We start from the raw sequence: 23,033 nt of genomic DNA on the forward strand, positions 1-23,033 counted from the left end.
TGCGGCACTATTGGGCACTCTTAGTCCCAACGGGATTAATGAACGCTTTACTTTCAACTAACCTTTTCTTTTGTCTTTTGATTGTTTGTTTTTGTTTCCTTGCCTACCTTGCTCTCATTGGTTTCTTTTGTCTTATTCTATCATATATACACTCCTTTCTACCACTTCTTTCTCTTTTACTCCGACGAAGGACTAACGTCCGAAACGTCAGTAAGTTTTTCCATCTTTTCACGGTGGATAATTTACCTTTTCATCATTACTTATCATAAGAGTTGACTTATCGAACGAATAGATATCGATTGATTCCGACTTGGTCAGTACCCCCCTCGGTACCCCTGTTATATAAAGGTCACTCAATTTGTTTTTCCGCATATTGATAAGCAACCGTGCTGCTTGAAGGAGCGATATATACGACTTTGACGTTTAGCTCCATACTCATGAACTTACCAATGAAACTCTACTTGAATTTTAACTATGGACTTCTGGTTGTACTTGGCAGTCAACTATTGTGTTTGGTGAGTTCATTTCAGCTTCTTTACTTCGTACCCTTCGTAGCTTGTCCTGCGCTGGAATAAGAAATATATCGGCATCGCGAGCATGCTAATGAAGATTTTGTAACACTTTTTGCATGTATTTGTGGTCACAAGTTAGATCATCATGCCAATGTTGGTAGATCTTTCGGGGGAATTTCCGATTCACACTCAAAGAATTTATATTATTTTTAGGACGGACTGAAACGAATTCCTCGCCATGAATTGCATAAAGCCATGGCTACCGACAGAGAAGAGATGATTCGACTTTTTGGTGAGGATTCTGCAGAAACAGGTAAATTTCATGGATTATCTTCGAAAGTTTATTTTTATTGACCTTAAATTACGTAAATCTGAGACGGAATTTCTGTTTCGTAACTGCGGTTAAAATCATTCAGTTTCTTGTTGACAGACATCACAAATTTTGAATAAATATCCAACAGCGGAGCAAAATTCTTTGGAACTTTTGAGTATCTTTTTTTTCAAATATAATTTTTTGGAGAAGCCTTACTAAATTTTATTAAATTTTATTATAGATTACTACATCCCAACAATTCGCTTTCGTTGACAATTCCTCATTCAAGCGAGGAAATGTGGACTTAAGAGAAGCAATAAACTTTGACATGGCAAATTAACCAATGGGATATGTGAATTCGGATAAAATGGATTAACATTAGCAATAGTTTTAATACCTCTGGTAATAACTGCTTCAAACACTATCACTTGGTCTAATCTTCCTTAGGATTAATAAATTTCAGTAAGTTTATAACCCTTATGTTGCTCACCCCATTGAATTATTTTAAAGATGGGCTAGAAGCTAATTGCTGACAGCCGGTGATTAATTTTTAAAAAGTCTGTTTGAGTTGTTTTGCTTGAACAAAGCGAAAGTTGTCGCCTGTAATACAAATTGTCAAGAATCATTTGAAACAATCACCAAGTATGTACGTAGTCTAAAAGTTGAATTCACTTATTGAAATTTTTTTTCAAAAGATGGATTAACTAGGATAATAGAAATGCTGGTCTATATAGTTCTGGGCCTGGTCGTATTGTACTAAGCGTGAATAGCGCTATCCAATGGATTAACCCTTGTCCAATGGATAAGATGATGTTATTATCCAATAAATTTATGCACTGGAAAATATTTATCCGCTGGATATAGCGCTATTCACCCTTAGGGTTAGGGTTAGGGTTAATTGGGCACTGCACATAACTTTAATTGTTTCGCAATATATTAATATAAAAATGTATTTCATTTAACGTAACTAATGAATGCATAAGTTCTTTGCACTTTCAGCTGTTTTCCATCCATTGCTCTAGCGAGCTCAGTTTCTTCAGTTTTTCAGTTTCTGAAATTTCCATGTTATTTTACTTTCTTTTTCATTCTTTTATTTGGAGCCAATTTATAGGTGCAATGTTGTATTACTTGAATGCACTAGAACAATTGACCAATCACTTAGTGCATGTAAGTGTTAAGTGGATTGAGTGGTGTACTTCAGGATAACACACGATCCAGTGATGACATGAGAAAAAAGTTCATTTGATGAGAAAATGTTCTATAGAAAATAAATGTATGCATGCTATTGACATTGAATATTTATGCTGCATTATTTGTAAGTATGATCTGAGCTTGGGATGCATTATTATCAACAAATTATTTCTTTTTCTTCAAACATTTTTGAAGATAATGCTTTGAACCAGATAATTTATGCAAAGCTTGTTAAAGAATGAAAGAATTATGCTTCTTTGAAGGGGGCTGAAAAACTTTGTTATTGAAGAGGAGTTTATAGTTCTAGTTTTTATGTATTGGTAGGCAACTAATCGGTAAACATGATATGTTTGTAGCCAATAGGCTGTGGGAGGATTACAAAGACTGCATCCATGGGGTACTTAATAATTAGTAATGGGCCAATTCATCCATTGAAACATGATGATGTTATCGAATGTATGCTTTTGTATTGGGCCAATTTATCCATCGCAACACGATGATGTTATTTTATGTATGTTTTGCATTTACAGTGAGTGACTACTAATTGTTCAAAAAGAAAAAGAAATTCTAGTAATATATAACATTTCAATCTCATAAAAAGGAAAATCAATAGTTTTCTATAAGGAAGGTGTAAAAATATATATGATAATATCAGGTTCCTCCTCTTGTTTATTAGAATTTTTAGGAATGGATCTATTCTTTTTTAGCTATAGTAATGTGGTATACATAAAAAAAGCCTTTGTTTAAATTTCCTAGGACATCGATGTGTTGGTATATCCTATGAAAGTGTATCTATAAATTTAACAACTTGCTTGAAATATACTCAACATGTCATCTTTTTATAACAAATTCAAGTAATAGACCTATCCCAAATTCGCTTGACTGGTCACAAAACATTAGGTTTCAATTCAAGGTTGAACTTGATGAATAAAAGAATCAAGTTCAGTCTCAACTTCAAACCATTGTTTTTTGGTCAGTCAAGCGAATTTGGGATAGGTTTATTAATGGAATTATTCTTTTTTGAAAATTGTCTTATTGTTTGTTTTTTTTGCCATGAGATTTGGTGCATATACATGCAAGCTAATTATCATTTGGTATCCTTAAATTTAAGAAACAATTCTGTAGATCAAAATTTTAAGTTTGGAAAACTGCTATGGTTGTCCCAGTATGAATAATAAATGCCTGTTATAGTAAATGTTAATTAGTATATATTCAATGATATAAAGTATTTGCAATTACTGGTGTCAGTCCATTTAAAAATTAAACCATATAAGGTAATCCTTATGCCTAACGCTGTTTATTCTTTATGCCATGTTTTTACTATTGTTTGCATGAGGCCATACTCAAAGTTCATAACAAAACATAGCATAGCCATAATATTTTATTTTTTGTCTAAAGAATGCCGTCATTCAAACTGTTATGCTAAGACCAGTTTATCAGCAGTGTGTATGATCTGACATTGAAAATCTTTAAATTATATGTTTTTGATCATCTCAAACTAAATATCTGTAGTTGGAGTAATTTTGCTTAGGAATCCATTGGTTAGTAGTTAAATTTGCACTCTAACAAATGCACTGACCATTACAGTGCATATTTTAACTCAAATTCACATTTTTGATGCCGAATAACAGATTAAGTGATAAATTCTGGATTTAAAACTGTTCCCACTACTGATCATACGCGCACTCGCATAAAGTAAAACATATGGTGTTAAAAGGAAAAATATGAATATTTGTGCAAATTGTATTTAAATACTTAATCGAATTGCCTACATTTTTAGGAAAATCTTTCTGGGTGGCATTGGTTGGTAAAGTCACACTGTAAGCATAAAACTACTTGGACTTTATACTAAGCAACCTGCTTCAACTTTATGTTCAATAAAACATATTCAGGTTCTTTGCAGTCCAAGAAACTGGTAGCCATTCATTGTATGAAATTACAACTGAAAGGCAGTGTAAAAACGAAACACAGATAAAATATTGAAATAAATATAGTTTCTAAATTGAAGAACTCAATATAAATGTATGGATAAATGAGTTACAATTAGACTAGACTTTTGCAAAGCCTGTCACCCTCTGTGTATCTCTACTGGTGTGCGACTTGGTCGCTCGCCCCCTGTTTAGCAAATTCTTGCTTTGCTTAAATAAAAAACTCTTATGGAAGACAAGAGAGGTGGACTTGGGGCAGTTTGAAACGGTGCTTTTTAAACTGGAGTATTATTAGGAGTATATTTAAGTCAGGCTTTTGTTATAGAGTGCAAGCAATATAACCGTGAAACACTAATTACTAAATAAATTTATTGTTCAAAATAGTGCTAGTCAAACAAAAGAAAACAATAGAATGAGCATAGAATAGTGTGTGTGTGTAAGTTAGTATTACTAATATTTCACGGATATATTGTTTGCACTCTAACGTTCTAATTATTGAGCTACTGCAAGTTTGTCAAAACCCTATACTTGAAAGCAAACATGAAAATTAGAAAGCACAGACTAAGAGTATATTTAGTGCAAGGGCGGATCCAGGGTTTTTTTGAAGGGGGGTCTCAGGGGTAAATTTTGTGGGCAAGGGAATCCCAGTCGCATTTTTACCACAAGAAGCCCATTTGACCTCAGGAATGACAGGGGGTCGCGACCCCCCCGACCCTCCCCCTGGATCCGCCCTTGTAGTGTACTTACCTTTGAAGTTTTGCTATTTTTGAATCTTTGTTTTTAATATTTGAAGATGATTTTTTAAAAATACTGGCAGGCTTTGCAGTTCTCGCGAGGGGAATTTTTTTACCTGTAAAAATATCATCTAATCAAACTCAGTTATTTTAATTGTGAATGTGCGTTGCCATAGCGATGTCATTTCAAGTAAACATCTAAATGACTTTTTAACTGTTAGCGCATGCGTTTTTTACTGAAAACACGGACGCGTTTTCCCGCCAAAAAAGTGATTATTTTCATATAGTAAGAAAAGAAGTCAAAGCGATGATTATTAGTTCGTATGTTTTCCTATTTTGTTCCCAGTAGCAGCAACAATTATTGTTTTATCCTCCAGTTTTAGTTTTTTTAAGTGCCTGATAATAATTTAGAAATCTTCTTTACTGGTTTTTCACTCATTGAATCTCACGATTCATGATTTGCAGTGCCAGATTACAAAATTGCAGTGGTTCGGCCACACCGAACCAGAAGGGGGATCGAGGATGGCAGTAAACAGTACAGACTCTCTGCCTTTGGTGAGGATTTACATTTGGTGCTGGAACCAAATGATGCGGTGGTTTCAAGATCTCTGATCGTAATGAAGAAGTTGCCTGGTAATAAATGGACTCAAGAATTGTATACTCCAGAGGGAAGATTCCTTCAAGGTCACGTCGTTTCGCACCCAAACTCACACGTTGCTGTTCGTGAGCTGAAGAACGATAAAGAAATGGTAAGTTTGATTTAAGAAATTATCAATCCGTTTCCGTCATCGTGTCTGTCCGTCGCCGGATCTGTGAGCTAGCCGTGACCTACTTCGATCAGTAGAGGTTACAGTTTCAGGGGAACAAAATCTGAAGTTTGATTATTCGGTCCGTCCTGCCGTCTGGCCGTCCATCCGTCCTCCAACCAAAATCCACCCATTTATTCTTTAAATAAATTTTGTTTAACTTAATTCCATTTATAGACTGGCGGCATCTTTACCGATGGTTTTTTGTACAGAGTTCACCCAGTTTCGAAGAAAGCAAAGAAAATTTTATCCTTAAAAGGTCAAGGTCATCATGTGATAACAAGGCGGAGTATGAAAGACCCCAAAACTGGCTTTTTAAATAATCCCGCTTTTTTCCCTAAGCCAGTGCGAGGTAAGTAGCTGTTTAATATCTTTGCTTCGGAAAGTATCCACCTTCACTCACTCCATCGTGAATCACGCCATCCGAGAATTTCATTACTTTACATAATGATGATGATGGTGGTGATGATAATGATGATGGTGGTGGTGGTGGTGATGATGATAATGATGGGATGATGGTGATGGTAGGTGGTTCGGTGATGATGATGGTGGTGATGATGGTGGTGGTGGTGATGATGACAAAGGTGGTGATGATGATTATGTTGATTTATTTATATAGCGCTGATTCCTCCAAAAGCTCTTCTCAATCAGGATATAAACAAATCCTTGAAATACCTATACTTAAAATAATATACGTCTAACTTATCCAAAGCTTATCTACAATAATCGATAAATTAATGACAACTAGACTCGGCCTACCACAGGTAGCCCGAGTAATTAATGTTAACTATTTGTTTAGTTTTTGACCAGGAAGAAGACACAGTTGTTTATGGGAGACAGCGAACTCGAAAGCGCAGAGATTTGAGCACAAAATACATTGAGGGTATGATGACACTGGACAAAGTAAGCTGTGATTACTATGGACAGGAGAGCATGAGTGTCGTTCTTGCAATAGCAAACATGGTAAGTTAGCCGATTCTTTATATATGTATGTTGTTTGGTGTATTTTTACATGCGTTGACTGAATAAGGAAATGTATTGAAGGTCATTCAGTACAACGATCACGTTAGCCTGAACTGTTATGGTCAGCAGTTTACTTGCTGACGCACTTTTTCCACTAATGAAGTCCAATAATGCCATTAGACACTTTAAGATTTGCATAATCTACGACGGCGACGCCAACCAGAAGTGTAAATAATTTCTCTTTGGGGTTCTGTTCATTGAAAATTTCATTCAAAACATCATCAGTAAAGTCAATTCATCCACAGGGAAAAGAGACTTTGAAGTGAAGTTATTTACACTTTGGGTTGACGTCGCCTTCGTAGATGTTGTGAATATTAAAGCCCCTCATTTTTGTGAACGACGACTCATTATTATTAACAACGCGATGCATGTTTTCTATCATAGGCGAATCGACTCTATCAAGATAAGTCAATGGAACCGGACGTGAGATTTGTTTTGACTAAAGTAATATTGGTCAAAGCCTTCGAAGTAAGTCCCATTTTCTCTATACTTAGAAATAGAATATAGATTAAATTTCATTTCTTGTGACTAAGAATTAAAAGGCACGGTTACGGTACTGAATTATTGATATTCCCGGACGTAATGCTCAAACTTATTGATCATGTAATCAAAATGTTTCTACATGGCACGATACGGCACGTCTGTACCACTGTGAGTTTGACAGAGTCTTACGAAACTTTCTCATTCTTACTGAGGAGGGTTGGGCCTCTAATCCTTGGACAGATCTCACGCATACAGTCAATTCAAAAAACGTTGTCGTCGACCGGCTCAAGCCTACGCGACTGGACCGAAAGGAATATGGGTAAAAATCACTGAAGCGGTTAAATATTCGTTCTGAATAAATTGTTCCCGCTAGTTATAAGATAATAATGGCCAGAAACAATCCATCAAATGCATGTCTTTGGGTTTAGGGAAAGGAAAATAAAGTAGTTATGATTCACTTCACAATTTCGAAGATATGACGGCATTGAAAATAACGTCTCCTTCGACACTTCCCGCTCGCCTACGAAGTTTCGTGCTGTAAACCAGGCATAACTAGTCAGATAAAATTATGGAGTCAACTCGGCTTCAATGATTTCTACCCAGAGTTCCTTTCGGTCCAGTCGCGTAGGCTTGAGCTGGTCGACAACATTTTTTGAATTGACTGTATATTCTGGTACTTCCCGAACTCCCCGAAGAGAAACGAGTCCGTGGACTTTGGGGAACGAGAATGCAAATGGGGTTCATTTTCATTGTTGTCTGGCAAATGCCTGTTCCTTATAGGCGAAGTGCAATTACTTTAAAGGAAATGGCCATGGCGGCCATTTTGATTTTTAAGGTCATCCAAGATGGCGGCTTTGAAAATCAACAAGCAAATGCGTTCCCCATGTTTTTTCCCCTTGAACGTCGCAGGGTGAAAAAAAGTGTAGCCTTTAAGCTTTACCAACTTATTTTAGGCTGGGCTGGACGTGCAGCAAAATAATATCGACTCCGCCGTCAAGTATATGGGCTTGTTTGCTAAATGGAGCAAGGACAAGAACTCTGCGCCTGGCGAGGCAGGACACTTTGATAATGGAGTACTGCTATCAAGGTAATAGATAGATCGTAAGGTATCAAGGATGGTATAGCGGTAGCCTTGTCGTCTGACACCTTTGGGGTCTCAAGTTCAATAGACCCCTTGCACTGAGTCCCAAGGAATTGTTCTTGGGGACAAAACAATGAATTTTTTTTTGCATAAAAAAAACAGCCTATTGTTTTGTCCCCCAGAACAATTCCTCTAGGAAATCAATGTAAGGGGTCTCTTCCTGGACTCCGTATCTCATTTTAGTAAAGTTTGTCCGGTCTTTTCTTTGATTCGAGAGTTGTTTTCCGAGTTCTCTTGTTTCTCTTTCACCTCCTGGAAAACGTACATGCTAAATTGTACGTTGATCTGTGAAATAGCTGTGCCCTGACCTAGATCAGCCCAGACGTTGTTTCAGGATTCGATCTGTGAGTTAGCCGCGTACCCTGACTTTGATCAGCCCTGAGGTTGTTTCAGGGCTCCATCTGTGAATTGGCAGTGCCCTGACTTTGATCAGCCCAGGTTTCAATAAAATTTGAAGATGTGTTTCATCGAATGCCATTATAAGTCAACGTACTTGAATCCTCTTTGTTTTCCATTAAAGATGTTTTCGAATTTCTTCTTTTTCCAGAGATATTTGTGGACTGAAAGATTGCGTCCTTGGAGGTAAAAATCTTCTTTTTGTTTTTGTTTTTTGTTATTTCGCGCGCATAAAAAAACTGTTATGAAAACGTGCTTTCGGGTCGCTGTCGTGGTACTTATCGATGCTTAGGGCTTCTAATGATTCTTGATAGAACTTTGAATTCTCATGTTACAGGAGTGGCCTATAGCGGGGTTCCATGTAGCTCAACTTTGGCTTATACTGTGAATATGGCCAGGGGCATTGACGCCGCTTTCTATGTCGCTCATGAAATGGGCCATAAGTGAGTACATCTTTCTTTGTTTGCATGCTCTGGATGTTTTTTTCCCTGCTAGCAGATCGAGTCTTCCTTATTGGCGATTTTTTTTTTTTTTTTTTTTTTTTTGCGAGATTCGTCAAAGAGAGAAACTGCTAGCAGGGAAAATGCTTTTCCCCCTTAGAGTTGAAAATATTGTTTCTTCAAATTATTATTGGGGGGGGGGGGGTGGGGTGGTGGGGGATGTGTTTGTACCCAGGCTAGACCACAGTACATCATGTTTATCGAACTCCAAAAAAGGTTTATGGGACAGTCTCTATAAGTAATTAAATTATTATCATCATCATTATACAAACGGCCTGTTTTATTTTAATTTTTCCTCAGCTTCGGCCTTCCACACGACAATGGGGCATGTAACAATGGACACATAATGTCTGCTGGTCAAGGAAGCGGGCCAAATTCATTCCAATGGTCGAAATGTAGCAGTGATAGATTAAAATCTATTTTGGGGTAAGTAAGCCACCCGGTTAGCCCAGATGGTAAGGGTGTTGGTCGGTTGTCCGGTTGGTCGTGAGATCAAGCCTTGGCTGTCGGACCAACACTCAGGTTCTTATAATAGCTGAGGAGAAGGTGATACCTTCGTAATTACATCTGAAAATGATCAGACTTTAACGTGTCTCGGATCTCTACGTTAAAGGCGGTCCCCTCCCTAATGAACTAGAGACGTTAAATTAGGACCACGAGTTTACCCGTTGAATTACTGCCAAGTGTCATGCATTTATAAACAAATTTGATTTATTTATTATTTATTTGAAACACTACACTATTTTTTTGAAATACATTTTTTCTCATTTTAACCCCCTCCCCCCCTCCCGCCCGCTCTATAACGTTACAATAATCTATTTTTCTTTGCTCTTCTCTCCTAGTCGTGTAACGTGCTTCGATAACAAACCGCCCACAAGTATAAGTGTACCTAAACTACCTCCTGGCTATACGTTGAATGGTGACAAGCAATGCAAAATGCTGCTTGGATCGAGTTACAGATTATGTCCCCTGACGCTGGTAATAAAAATATTGATATAATACATAAATAAAGATTGGAAAATATTTTCACATTTATCCTCCAACATGGCGGAAAGGGACCACATGACCTATGGGGGGAAATCGCATATAATAACGCACTAATAACGATAAAAATATTAGTAGAATTATAAAGCTTTTGAAGCATTCGAATGATTTCTTAATTGCCCTCCAATATGGCGGAAAGGATCACAAGTACTATAATTTTATGTCGCTGTTTCACTGATGTTGCGCATCAAACTGACATACCTTGATCACATGTACCTTGATCACACGGTGCTATGATTATTCGCATGTAAATTAAAACCTTTGTTTTAACTACGCGTTATCTTATTCTGAAGCGCTTGATTGCGGGGCCATGCGGGTTAAATCTTTTGTTACAGTCACGCTGGTTGCCGCCTGATAAATTCCCATACTTCTTATTTGTTTAAATGGAAGGTAATACCCTTTACTTTATATCCCAAGAAGGTAATTCTCCCCTCTTCTGGCCGAGAAACTTATTCATTTTTCTATTTATTTATTTATTTTATAGTTAAATGTATGAATGATGTATTGTTTTTTAATGCATTAATTGTTCAATAGGATAATTGCGCTCTTCTGTTCTGCATGAAAAGCGGTGGCTGCAGTAGTTTGGGTACCGCACCAGTCGATGGCACACCTTGTGGAGTTAGAAAGGTTAGACGCATTTGTATGTTAGGACAGATTTCTTACAACCCCCCTCACTCTCTCCTTTACTAACACAAACATGCACATACCTCAATAGCAGATGCGCCTTGTTTTTTCTTGCTTGATAAAATGCATCGCGAACTTATTGTTCTATGTCAATCTTTCGATGATTCAAGGTGCTGGTTGTCGCTGGATGTCGCTCGGTGATTCAAGGTGCTGGTTGTTTCGTCTAGTGTAAAACAAGACCGATTTCAATATTTGTTCAAATTCTTGGATTGATTCAAATTTTATAGGACAAAAGCCATTTCTGTCATAATCAACCGAAATGGCGGGCGAGAGAGAGGTTTAACAGTGCGCGAAAAATTGTAATTGCGCGTTTGTTTCTCCAGCTCAAAATAAGTCTGTTTACTTATTGATTCGTTGTTTCTTGCAGTGGTGCATTCGTGGTGAATGTACAGATGTCGGTTCCAGTGTCCCCCCTGCTGTCGACGGTGGATGGGGTGAGTGGGGTCCTTACGGCGAATGCACTAGGACTTGTGGAAAAGGCATTCGTTATAAAACTCGTGTATGTGACAATCCAAGGTAAACGAACTGCGTATTTTTATTTTATTGTTTATTACACTTCTTCTGCGAATTAAAGTGTATGTCAAGGTAATTTGTTTTTTCAAAATCACTTATATGTGAAGAGTGTAGTAGTATGGTTGCAGTATTTTCGTATGTGAAATTTCTTTTCGGAGATATAAACATTTGAAATATCAATATGCAAATGAGATGACGTAAATTCAAGACTAATTTAGGTTATTTTACTTCAGAACACTTGTTGTAAATCACACTGCAAAATGTAACACATTCTGGAATTTAATGTTAACACCCTGAGTCTCCTACTCAGCCGCTATTAGTGTCGTCACGCAACGCTACTTAGCTATCGTGATCGAATTGGAATTTAAGAGTAAATTTTTGCGGAGGGAGGAAAACCGGTGCACCCGGAGAAAATTCGTCGAAGCATAGGCAAGAACCAACTAGAACTGAATTTACTAAATATAACACCGAGGCTTGGAATCAAACCAGAGCACTCGCACCGCTACGCTACCCATGCTTCTCATCAAAATCATTATCACCAAACCGTCTTCATTACCATCATCGTCATTATCATCATCAACTTCATCATCTACGCCATCATCATCAACTTCATCATCATCATTCTCAACACCATCATCGATCATCATCATCATCAAAATCATCATATATCATTATCTCCAACGGGATCATAATCTATATGTTAAGTGTATGCTATGATCATAATCATTTAGGTAAACATTTATTGCGTTATTTCTAGTATCGTATCTAGTATCCATGTTAATGGAAAAAAAATTAATTCTTTCTAGTCCTCAACACGACGGAAAGCCCTGCCCTGGATTGTCTATTGGGGAATTTCAGATTTGTGAGAAACAAGTAAGTACACTGTTAATTTTTAGAAATTGCTAGTTTTGTACTCGGTTGTTGTTTGTCACGATCATATGGCAGGTTTTTTATGCGGATGACCGCATTTCCCCCACAGTTTGCATTTCTCCTGCAGCTGGTCTGTCGTAACTAAGATACTGTTTCAGCAGAACAAACTCTGTGAACTATAGCTTTTCTTAGGAGTAAAAAAAAAAAAAAAAAAAATCCGCTTTACTTCCCTTCACAAAATACAGTTCGCTAAATTCCTGGTATGTGAGATAGCTGTTGTTGCATGACTCAGTAAAATTGAGGATTTCTTTCTTGAGGAAGCCTGGGGTATTTAGCGGTTAGTCAGAAACAAATACACGCGCGCGCTGATTTTAAAATATAAACGAGAAATATTCAATACTGCAACCAGGTGGTCTGAAATAGTGACTTAGAAATGACGGATGGTACTGCGAAACTAAGGTGTCGTGAACCCTGCGAAAATTGACCAGCAAAAATAAAAACCTGTCCACCATTGCAATGAAAATTTATAACTCATTAGTTATTGTGTTACTGTTATTAACCTCTTATTACCAAAGGTTTTTTTTTCTTCATATCAATCACCCTAAGAGAAAAAGTGACTCCTCAGTTTTTCAAATTTTCTCGTCGACTATGATTGGCTGACATTTTCTCTCAGATCTGCTGGACAAGGCAAGGCTGAAATCACGTGATCGATTTTAATCAATCATATTCTACAAATTTCAGAAGTGTACGAATAATGAATATTTGTGGTTTGCTTTGTTTAACTTGTAATAATGCGGTATTTACTTTTCCAGCCTTGCGCTTCAAATACGAATTACCGCATGGAACAGTGTAAGAAGAAAAAATCTGATTATACCGGTTATACTATTACGAGGTAAGTATATAGAAACTCAGGGAACCCACATCAGAGAATAACAAAGGGGAATAAAAGCATTTACCGTTGGCATTCCCTTGAATATTATTTTTCTGTATTCCCAATAAAGATCGATAAATTATGGTGTGACACAACTTAACCTAGACATCACACCCAAACTCGTTTTTTCAATTAGACCGTTTTTTTAATTAGTCAAATACCACTGTGTTCCTTGATCACAGGCTCGTTTATACAGGTATAGCCTTATTTAGAGTCCAAATATTCGCAAATACCAAAGGCAAATACAAACACCTTGATAATCCGTGGACCTTGACTGGAATGCATGAATATTCAAAGTAATTCCTTACGAAATTGAGGCTAATTGAACAACGTACAACAGAGAATTCAAAACTGGAGTATAGGCCACTTGCAGTACGTGGGAATGCAGTTCAATTTGTAGAACATAACAATAGATTTCCAATTCTAATGAGATGAAGTTCTTTTGTTTTGTTCTCCAAATTGAGCTCCTTTGTTAACTGTTGTTAATGTAAGTCTGTTTTCAAGAGGCTCCTTGTCGGAGGCCTTGCCTCTTGAGGGCCAGTGTTTCAATTTCATTCCAATAGACCTCTGGTAACAAAGAAATAATACTCTAGGGAATGACACTTGGTATGAAATGGGAAAACATTACGTCTTAGCCAAAAAGGTTTATTTTGCTGTTTTTCGATGTTCTTGTCTGTTTGTTTTTGATTCAGGGAACCCATGTTACCTATGGTGTATGGAAGGCAACGTAGGTCGTGGAGAAGGGACAGTAGCAGATGGAACAAGATATAGCGATGAGCCTTTGAATCACGATATTTGTATCCAAGGAAAACTAGTTGTAAGTTTGCAGATCGATGGTGTGTCATTGATAATGATTATTGATATAATATAATATAATAATAATATAATTTATTTATATAGCGCTCATCTCCAAAATTGTCCAAGGCGCTTCACAAAAAATTAGAATCAATCTTGATAATTGATGGTGTTGTTAACTTGGATGATTGTGAGTAGAGTAGTGGTGAAGTTGATGGAGATGGAGATGGTGAAGGTGATGGTTATTTTAATTTAATTTAATTTTAAATAATGGCGATGATGGTAGATGATAGTGAAAATGATGATGATAATAGGTGATGGAAGTGATGATGTTGATAATAATGATGGTGATGACGGTGATGGTGATGATTGTGATGGAAGTGATGATGTTGACAATAATGATGGTGATGGTGGTGGTGATGGTGATGGTGATGGTAGTGATGATGTTAGCAATAACGATGGCGATTATTGTGATGGTATTGATAATGTTGGCAATAATAATGGTGATAATTGTGATGATGTTGTTGATTGATGATGATGATGATTGAGGCTTATGATAATCATGATAACATGCATGTCGAGAATTTCATAAGATAAGACAGCTTCTTTATTACTATGACATTTTAGTCTGCAGGCTGCGATGATGTGATTGATTCAGGAAGCACATATGACAGGTGTATGAAATGTCAAGGTGATGGCTCTGCTTGTGTTCCAGTCAAAGGAGTTTACGATAAGGATCATCAAGCTACTGGTATGATAAAGGAAAAAGAAGTATTGTTGGGTTAAAACACAGTAATAGACCTAATCGGCTAACGTGTTGCTATGTACGTTACCACCCAATTCAAACCTTCTGGGAATAGAAGCGTTTGTCTCTACGAATTCAACTCTGAAACTAAAATATAACGAACAATGAAACTTATTCCCAGAAGGTTTGAATTGGGTGGTAACGTACATAGCAACACGTTAGCCGATTAGGTCTATTATTTACTGATAACAGAAATGTTTTAGAATATCGATCAAATCTTAAGGTTTTAAAATGATTGAGGACTTTTTCTTACTTCCTCCTTTCCCCCTCCCTCCTTCCTCCTTCCCCTCCCTCCTTCCTCCTTCCCCCTACCCCCCTCTATATTTTTCCCTTCCTTCCTTCGTTCCTTCCTTCGTTCCTTCGTTCCTTCCATCCTTTTCTTCCACCCTAATACTCCCTCCCTTTCTTCTTGTCTTCCTTAGCTTCTCTCTTCAGTTCCTTCTTTCTTTATCCTCTCCCAATCTTCCATTGTTAATTAATTGTGCGTTTGGTTTATTGATGTGGTTTCTAGTCGTTCCCATTCTAATTAACTATTTTGTTTTGCAATTTTAGGCGTGTCTAACGCTGACAAAATGTTTGATATACCAATTGATTCAACTTACTTTCAAATCAAGGAAAAATCACCTACACGAAATGTTTTGAGTAAGTTTATCAAAGTTTTTAAAAAAACGTCTGAATTAAGAACTTGTATATTAAATTAAGAAGACGTTACTGACTGAATGACTTGGGTGGTTCGATGGATTGATAGATAAATGAATTATTTGTTACTGACTTGCTGGCGCTGTGCACTGGAAGGCGTTGGCGTGCTGGAGGGATCGATGGATGAAGGAATAGAGGGATGGATGGATGAATGTATGTATGTATGTATGGATGGATGGATGGATGGATGGAGGGAATGAATGGATAAAGGGATGGAGGTAGGGATGGATAGATGGGCGGATGGATAGATAATTGAATGAAAAGATGGAACAGAAGATGGATGGGCGGATGGATGTATAAATGGACGGGTGATTAGATAGATTAATGAAGAAACGAATAAATAAATGATTTATTAAAATAATGGAATTTGCTTTTTTTCAATATATCGTTTCTTTAACGCAAAAATATGTATTTTTTTTTTTACAGATATTAAATTGAAAAACACCGACTCTTTTATATTTCCTAACCGTCCTCTCACGTCGTCTAGAGAAGCGGCTGGGACCACGATCGAGTACATTATAAATAACAACAACCTGAACGACGCAGAAACCATGAAATTTACGGGCCCAAACAAACAAGTTCTCGTACCCATGGTAAGTAAGAGATGTCTCATACCTAAAGCCTTGACATTTTATCTTCACCCTCAAACAATCCCTGAACTGTTTTTTGAATGAATGAAACCTTTATATAAAAATAAATAAAGCCAGGGTAGTCCCTTCAGAACTAATAAAAGGTCTGCTATCAATGGGAGTCCTGAAGTTCGAAGTCAGACTAAATCAGAGATGGATTTGTTACGGGTTTTGCGAACGGAAGAAAACTGAATAATCTGAAGAAAAAGCTTGAATCAAGGGAGAGACTACAAGCTCAACTCACAGCACGTGATGCTGAGTCTGTTAATCAAACCCGAGACTCCAGAGGCGAAAGGGGAATGCACCACTAGGCTATGCCGCACCTTTTTTCGTGGCAACGGCAACTTTCCTCGCATAGGACACTGCGTTGGAATAACGTTGGAATAACGGTTTCTCTTGCGACCTCTCTCTTGCGACCTCTCTCTTTAACTACGCGTAGCACCATATCTCTTAAGTAATACTTCTCTATTTCATATTCGCGATAAGCCGGCCCCTTAGCTCCATTCTCGACTTTCACATCCCCATAATGCCTTGCGTTTTTGGGGCGGTAACCAATCAAAAAACTGTCTCAAATTGAAAGGTTTCTTAATTGAATTTATACTATACCTGCTTTTATCTGTACAATACTGATTATCAGTTTATTCCAAGTTATTTTTGCGTGTACAGATCATGAAGAGTTTTGGTCTTACAGAAAATGTATTGACTTACGAAAAAATGTTTAAAATTTACCATAAACGTCTTCCAGCTTCTATCTTTTTCCGTTTTTTACTTCTTTATTTTATCTTTGGATACCAAACAAGGTATTTTCAACATTGTCTGATCAGCCTTCAGCAAAATAAGTGGGTTTTTACCCTCTGGTTACCCCCCAAAGACGCAAAGGATTATGGGGATGTGAAAGTCGAGAATTCACATATTACGACCTACTACTTCTTTCATTCATTTTCTTTCTTTCTAGTTTGTTAATGTGATGGGCGATACGAATGTGGGTTATGATTACTTTTACTACAAGCCTGGCCAAGGTTCAAAGACAACTTTCGTTTGGCGGTATAAAGCTACCGGATCGTGCAGCGCTACTTGTGCTGGAGGTAGTAATCTGAAGTTTCCTTTTTTTTAACTGTGCCACCTGGGCATACGAATTCCAGAAGCCTTCAGTTTTTGGCTTTTATCAATCAATTTGATCTAAGTCGGGGCACAGCTAACTCACAGATCAAACCCTGAAACAACCTCTGGGCTGATCTAAGTCAGGGCATGGCTAACTTACATATTTAGCCCGGGAGCAATCTCTGGGCTGATCATAGTTAAAACATGGCCAACTCACAGATTGAACTATGAAAACAGAGTCCAGGAATCGAACCAGAGAACCCAGAAGTGAGAGGGAAGGGTACTACCACTTCGTTACTCTTTCTGGAAACATAAGAAAAAACACCCACGTGAAGCTCTAGTATATATTTTTTAGGTCATCAAGCTCAGATTGTTACTTGCCACAGAAATGATGATGAGTCACGAGTCAGTAGGAAGTTCTGTGACCTTGGTAACAAACCTAGTGAATTGGTACCTTGTAACACCCAAGTTTGCCCTGCGAAGTAAGATCACTGATATATTTATATATCATTCATGTTTACTAATTTAATATTGATAACTAACTTGTTTTGCACAGATATTTGCTTGTTATAAATCAGTTGAATGAATATCATTACCAGCCTACAATGACAGGCAAACACTGCCCGTCGCGTGCTATCAACAAGAGAGTATTCTGTTGCTTGGTATACATCACTTGAATAAATCTCATCACCAGCTACCCTACAATTACAGAAAAACACTGCCCGTCGCGTGCTATCAATCAGAGGGTTTACACTCAATTGAAGAATCGTTGTCGGGTTCAGAAACATAGAACATAAAAGCTGAGACCGAAATGGCACATGGGAAGTACGTTAATTAGATGCATGCTGTGACCGGCGACCCGTGGCAAACGGCTCTCAAACGCGCAGGTCTTCGGTATACGCGTTTGGCATTCTAAACCGACTGGATGGCGCAAGTGAATAAATTATAATATAATTATGTCATTTCCCATGTGCCATTTCGGTCTCAGCTTCTATGTTCTATGTTTCTGAACCCGACAACGATTCTTCAATTGAGTGTATATTATATCACTTAGTATCAACAGCTGAATTAATCTCAATCCTCATACTTTTTTCTAGATGGGAGCCCGAGCTTTGGCAACCATGTTCTCGTATATGTGGTGGCGGTAATCATTCCCGTCTTGTGCCTTGCGTTCAGCAAGTGACGTCCGAAATATATCGCAACGTCGAGTACCACTACTGCAACATAAGTGCTCGTCCACCTTTAACGAGTACTTGTAACGAGGTCGATTGTGGTATCGCTTGGGTTCCTGGCGAATGGTCAAAAGTAAGAGTAACTTCTGGTGTCGAAATTTCCCTAATTCATTATGACGTCACATTCAAAAAAAATATATAAAAGAATCGGAGGGCATGATGGAAATTGCTGGGGCTTGAGCTACCAGTAATATATGTCAACCCTCGTTAAATAAAGTCGTACTACCAATTATTGTTCATGGTCGTGGGTTGGTAAGGTTTTTATATTTTTAACGGAATAAACATGTCGCAGTGTAATCAAGGTGGATGATAACGAGTCCAGGAATCGACCCCATGAGCACATGGTTGCGGGGCTGCCCATTAACAGGACACAAATGTGAACCTCTGCTGTCTCTCTGGTTCAAATGTACTATTCTTTTCTTTCAGTGTGTAATAGGGAAACACGGGGGCACCGCCACACGAGAAATCAAATGCCAAAACATTTTGGCCAACGGTACAGTTTTGACGCTCAACCGGAATCATTGCGAAATCGTTGGCAATATGCTTCCTGAAGCGATCATGAACTGTACGCTACATGCCAGTAGTCACTACGTCCGGCCGTCATCACTTGGTAACCTAATAGCTGTTATTCTCACGTGTTTAATGTTTGGTTTTCTAGGATAGAATTCAGGTTAGTGAGTTGTTTGCAAGGTATATAGTAGTGAAATATTTTATCACAATTAGTAAGATCTATTGCACTAATAACATTGTATCAATCCACCGAATGAATCTCATTACGAGCCTTCAGTGAAGGGCAAAGCTGCCCTTCGTGTTCAATCGTTCATGCATGGAAAACAATTCCAACAATTCAGCTGGTACAGGAAATGACGCCTATTAATAACACCCTATAGATCACATTATTTTATCACATAATATATATAGTACATACCTTGCAAAAATAATAATGATAATATTTTACAACTACCACTCCCCACACGGGGCTCTTCCGTGAGGTTCCCTCCACACGCACTTCCACTACATTCTATATTTACAACATACAACACTCAACTCACATGTTGATTTTTATGGAGGGAGGAAACCGGAGAACCCGGAGAAAACCCTCGTATCATAGGAGAGAACAACACATCAAACAAACTCAATTCACATGTACTGACCGCAGGGCTCGAACCAGCGACCCGACCCGTTGGACTCACAGCGGTGAAAGACGACGCATTAGTCGCGAACGCCACCCATGCTACCCAAATGCTCTATCTGGGGTCAAAGCAGGGTGTCTCTTCTACTGAAAATCGAATATACTAAACAAATGGTTTTCATTTGTTTGACGCCCAGAAGAGGTCACATTGAAAGGGTCTATTTGCCATACAGCAGCATGCAGAAACACATAACATTACTGCACACAGACTTGCCGTATGCATTGCATTGGCCATTCCGAGGTTGATTAAAAACCTGGGTCGAATTGGCATTACAGTGCATTATAGGCTGTTTTAAAGGTCATATTTCCAAGATGGTGTCTATTTTGTCCCTTAAAAAATCCCACAATGCACTGCAGTGCAACCAAAGAATAGAGAAATCTTTACATAGATATATACACCTTTTGCTGTTCATTAACAGAAAATGTACATTCATTTGTGCCAATAGTTGTATCAATAACGTGTAATGTACTTTCATCAACACCACAAGTAACATCATTAGCACGGATCAACTTTCAATAACGATAATTGAATATGCGTGTACATTCATAGGCATCAATGGACAATCAATAGCGCGTTCGTACATTCATAGGCGCGGAATGTATTTTCTTGTGCGCGAAATTCAACTTCAACTGACACCAAATGACAAACAATTGCATTTATGGACAATCATTTACCCAAAAGTGAAAATTCATTAGTGCTATTAGCATAATCATTGACAATCTATAACGCGTTTGGACAATCATGAGGGTCAACGTTATATTCTATAGCGTGGTTCGGACAAACATTTGCATGATTCGAATAAACAATAAAAGAAATAAAACAATCATCAAACAATTATCACTTTAATACATATACTGTAAAAAACTCAGAAAACTGCCTCCATAAATAGCGGCTGCGTAGGAGAATAGCAATTAGCTCACTTGAAGCAGCAATCAAAGCCGACCTCAGCCGTCCAGAGATCCAACAACATACGAACGATCGGGCTGAGGCAAGACGACAAGGGATTGCTCTAGGTCTCTACAGAAAGCAGTTGCCAATGGAAGGGTTCCAGAGAAATGTGGCAACCATCACTATCGCTAAATGTGATCAGTGGTTCAGATATACAGTCAATTCAAAAAACGTTGTCGTCGACGGCTCAAGCCTACGCGACTGGACCGAAAGAAATATGGGTAAAAATCATTGAAGCGGTTAAATATTCATTCTGAATTGATTGTTCCCGCTAGTTATAAGATAATAATGGCGAGAAACAATCCATCAAATTCTTGTGTTTGGGTTTAGGGAAAGAAAAACAAAGTAACGGTTTTTTACCGCAAAAAACAAAGTAGTTATGATTCAGTTCACAATTTCGAAAATATGAAGGCATTAAAAAAACGTCTCCTTCAACATTTCCCGCTCGCCTACGAAGGTTCGTGCTGTAAACCAGGCATAACTCAACTCGGCTTCAATGATTGCTACCCAGAGTTCCTTTCGGTCCAGTCGCGTAGGCTTGAGTTGGTCGCGACGACAACATTTTTTGAATTGACTGTATATTAGTCTGTTGCAACCACGTACTACTTTTACAGTTTATTATTTTACTACCTCCACTTGATGTAGGTCAGAGGCAAAAAAAAAGAAGAAGAAGAAGGAGCCCAAGACAATTTTACCCTAGAGCGTTTTCAAACCGAATCGAATAATGAAATCAAGAATCCAAAAATACTAGTAAAGCCATTAATGATCTCTACGTGTTCACGCTTGAGGTGTTTTGACTGTAATACAGCTTTCTATGATTGTTTGACCTTTCATGACCTAAGACAAAGACTCTCAACGAAATTTTACTTCTTAGAGGTTTAGACGCCTTACAACATTTACATTTATTTATACTACATCAATGAAACACGTCTCCCTTACGTAATTTTTCTCTCCTTTCGGAAAAGCCCTTACGGGAAGAATCAATAAAGTTTGTAAACTCCCTGTACCTTGCAACGTGATTCATGATCGTCATGATTGACAAATGAGTTTTGTGACATCTCTACATTAAAATTCACCTAAGAAATCTCTTAGGGGAGGGGGGGGGGTACCACCCGGTACCCACCTATCTTTTTGAAAAAATCGGGTCCCTACTGCGGACAATTGTTTTGACCTCTTCCCTTAGCGTGAGGAAACCCCACGTACCAGTCAAGTACCGGTAACCAAAACCCATTCAACCACTCCTTGACAACCAGGTAAAGGCACCCTACACAGTTTGAATCAGAGTCTCTGTCACCTTGAAGAAAACATCTCTCACGAGGCCATTTTTTTGTAACCTGGGCTTCCCTTCAAAACAGGAAACGCTAGAAAACCCCAGGATATGGGTTTTTGTGGGAAAGCCAAAATACCTCATCCATGACAGCTATAGGAAGAAAACTTTTTCATGCTAAATTATTAATTTATTTTTATAATTATTAAATGATCGATAATAGAATACTCTTGTTGACAAAGCCAAGTAAAGGAATTATAGAAATAAACTCCAGACCCCGACATCCCATAGTCACCGAAAGGAAGTCCGGGACTGGACTACACATCCAAATGACTGCTTGCACCCTGGAAGCCATACATCTCCCCTACTGCATCAGGTTATACAGTCAATTCAAAATACGTTGTCGTCGACCGGCTCAAGCCTACGCGACTGGACCGAAAGGAATATGGGTAAAAATCACTGAAGCGGTTAAATATTCGTTCTGAATTAATTGTTCCCGCTAGTAATAAAATAATAATGGCGAGGAACAATCCAACAAATGCATGTCTTTGGGTTTAGGGAAAGAAAAACAAAGTAGTTATGATTCAGTTTACAATTTCGAAAATATGAAGGCATTTAAAAAACGTCTCCTTCAACATTTCCCGCTCGCTTACGAAGGTTCGTGCTGTTAACCAGGCATAACTAGTCAGATAAAACTATGGAGTCAACTCGGCTTCATTGATTGCTACCCAGAGTTCCTTTCGGTCCAGTCGCGTAGGCTTGAGTTGGTCGACGACAACGTTTTTTGAATTGACTGTATGTAAACGTATTTGCCACGATGTATAAATAGCGAAGAAATTGAAGGCTAAAATAGTTTTTTTTTTTTAAATCGGTAATGATTGTTTTATTTCTCTTATTTTTCATTCGAATCATGCAAATGTTTGTCGAACCACGCTATAGAATATAACGTTGACCCTCATGATTGTCCAAGCGCGTTATAGATTGTCAATGATTATGCTAATAGCACTAATGAATTTTCACTTTTGGGTAAATGATTGTCTATAAATGCAATTGTCTGTCATTTGGTGTTATTGAAGTTGAATTTCGCGCACAAGAAAATACATTCCGCGCCTATGAATGTACAAACGCGCTATCGATTGTCCATTGATGCCTATGAATGTACACGCATATTCAAATATCGTTATCGAAAGCTGATTCGCGCTAATGATGTTACTTGTGGTGTTGATGAAAGTACATTACACGTTATTGATACAACTATTGGCACAAATGAATGTACATTTTCTGTTAATGAACGG

The 23,033-nt window shown here is 37.9% G+C and overlaps 2 protein-coding genes across 3 annotated transcripts; both read left to right on the forward strand.

Moving 5' to 3' along the window:
• The first annotated feature begins 205 nt into the window (after positions 1–205).
• Positions 206–13,369, forward strand: LOC116298938 (A disintegrin and metalloproteinase with thrombospondin motifs 1). Its single transcript, XM_089030614.1, has 16 exons — positions 206–515; positions 726–825; positions 5,144–5,427; positions 5,662–5,836; positions 6,284–6,447; positions 6,892–6,975; positions 7,944–8,077; positions 8,679–8,713; positions 8,865–8,970; positions 9,328–9,453; positions 9,870–10,005; positions 10,606–10,698; positions 11,123–11,271; positions 12,075–12,141; positions 12,951–13,030; positions 13,252–13,369. The coding sequence occupies exons 1-16, from the start codon at positions 438–440 to the stop codon at positions 13,367–13,369; spliced, it is 1,929 nt and encodes a 642-aa protein (XP_088886740.1). The 5' UTR covers positions 206–437.
• A 396-nt stretch (positions 13,370–13,765) lies between these two features.
• LOC116298937 (A disintegrin and metalloproteinase with thrombospondin motifs 6-like) lies at positions 13,766–22,665 on the forward strand. Of its 2 annotated transcripts, XM_089030352.1 has the most exons (9): positions 13,766–13,886; positions 14,492–14,615; positions 15,222–15,311; positions 15,795–15,961; positions 16,953–17,082; positions 17,454–17,580; positions 18,196–18,403; positions 18,757–19,000; positions 21,117–22,665. In XM_089030352.1, exons 1-8 carry the CDS (start codon positions 13,785–13,787, stop codon positions 18,991–18,993), a joined length of 1,185 nt encoding a protein of 394 aa, XP_088886478.1. In that variant the 5' UTR covers positions 13,766–13,784; the 3' UTR covers positions 18,994–19,000; positions 21,117–22,665. The 2 variants fall into 2 exon arrangements, with proteins under 2 accessions (XP_088886478.1, XP_088886477.1); XM_089030351.1 differs by having other exon boundaries at positions 18,757–22,665.
• Positions 22,666–23,033: the final 368 nt, after the last annotated feature.

The sequence above is a fragment of the Actinia tenebrosa genome, unplaced genomic scaffold (assembly GCF_029948245.1).
Source record: "Actinia tenebrosa isolate PJP-AT-01 unplaced genomic scaffold, QUT_ActTen_1.0 PGA_scaffold15__27_contigs__length_11533743, whole genome shotgun sequence".
NCBI classification, from domain to species: domain Eukaryota; kingdom Metazoa; phylum Cnidaria; class Anthozoa; order Actiniaria; family Actiniidae; genus Actinia; species Actinia tenebrosa.

Coding starts and splice junctions, on each gene's coding strand:
- LOC116298938 (XM_089030614.1), top strand. CDS start 438: ATGAACTTACCAATGAAACTCTACTTGAATTTTAACTATGGACTTCTG. Junction 8,971..9,327: donor GCTCATGAAATGGGCCATAA/GTGAGTACATCT, acceptor ATTTTTCCTCAG/CTTCGGCCTTCCACACGACA. Junction 10,006..10,605: donor GATTATGTCCCCTGACGCTG/GTAATAAAAATA, acceptor ATTGTTCAATAG/GATAATTGCGCTCTTCTGTT.
- LOC116298937 (XM_089030351.1), top strand. CDS start 13,785: ATGGAAGGCAACGTAGGTCGTGGAGAAGGGACAGTAGCAGATGGAACA. Junction 15,962..16,952: donor AACAAGTTCTCGTACCCATG/GTAAGTAAGAGA, acceptor CTTTCTTTCTAG/TTTGTTAATGTGATGGGCGA. Junction 18,404..18,756: donor TTCCTGGCGAATGGTCAAAA/GTAAGAGTAACT, acceptor CTTTTCTTTCAG/TGTGTAATAGGGAAACACGG.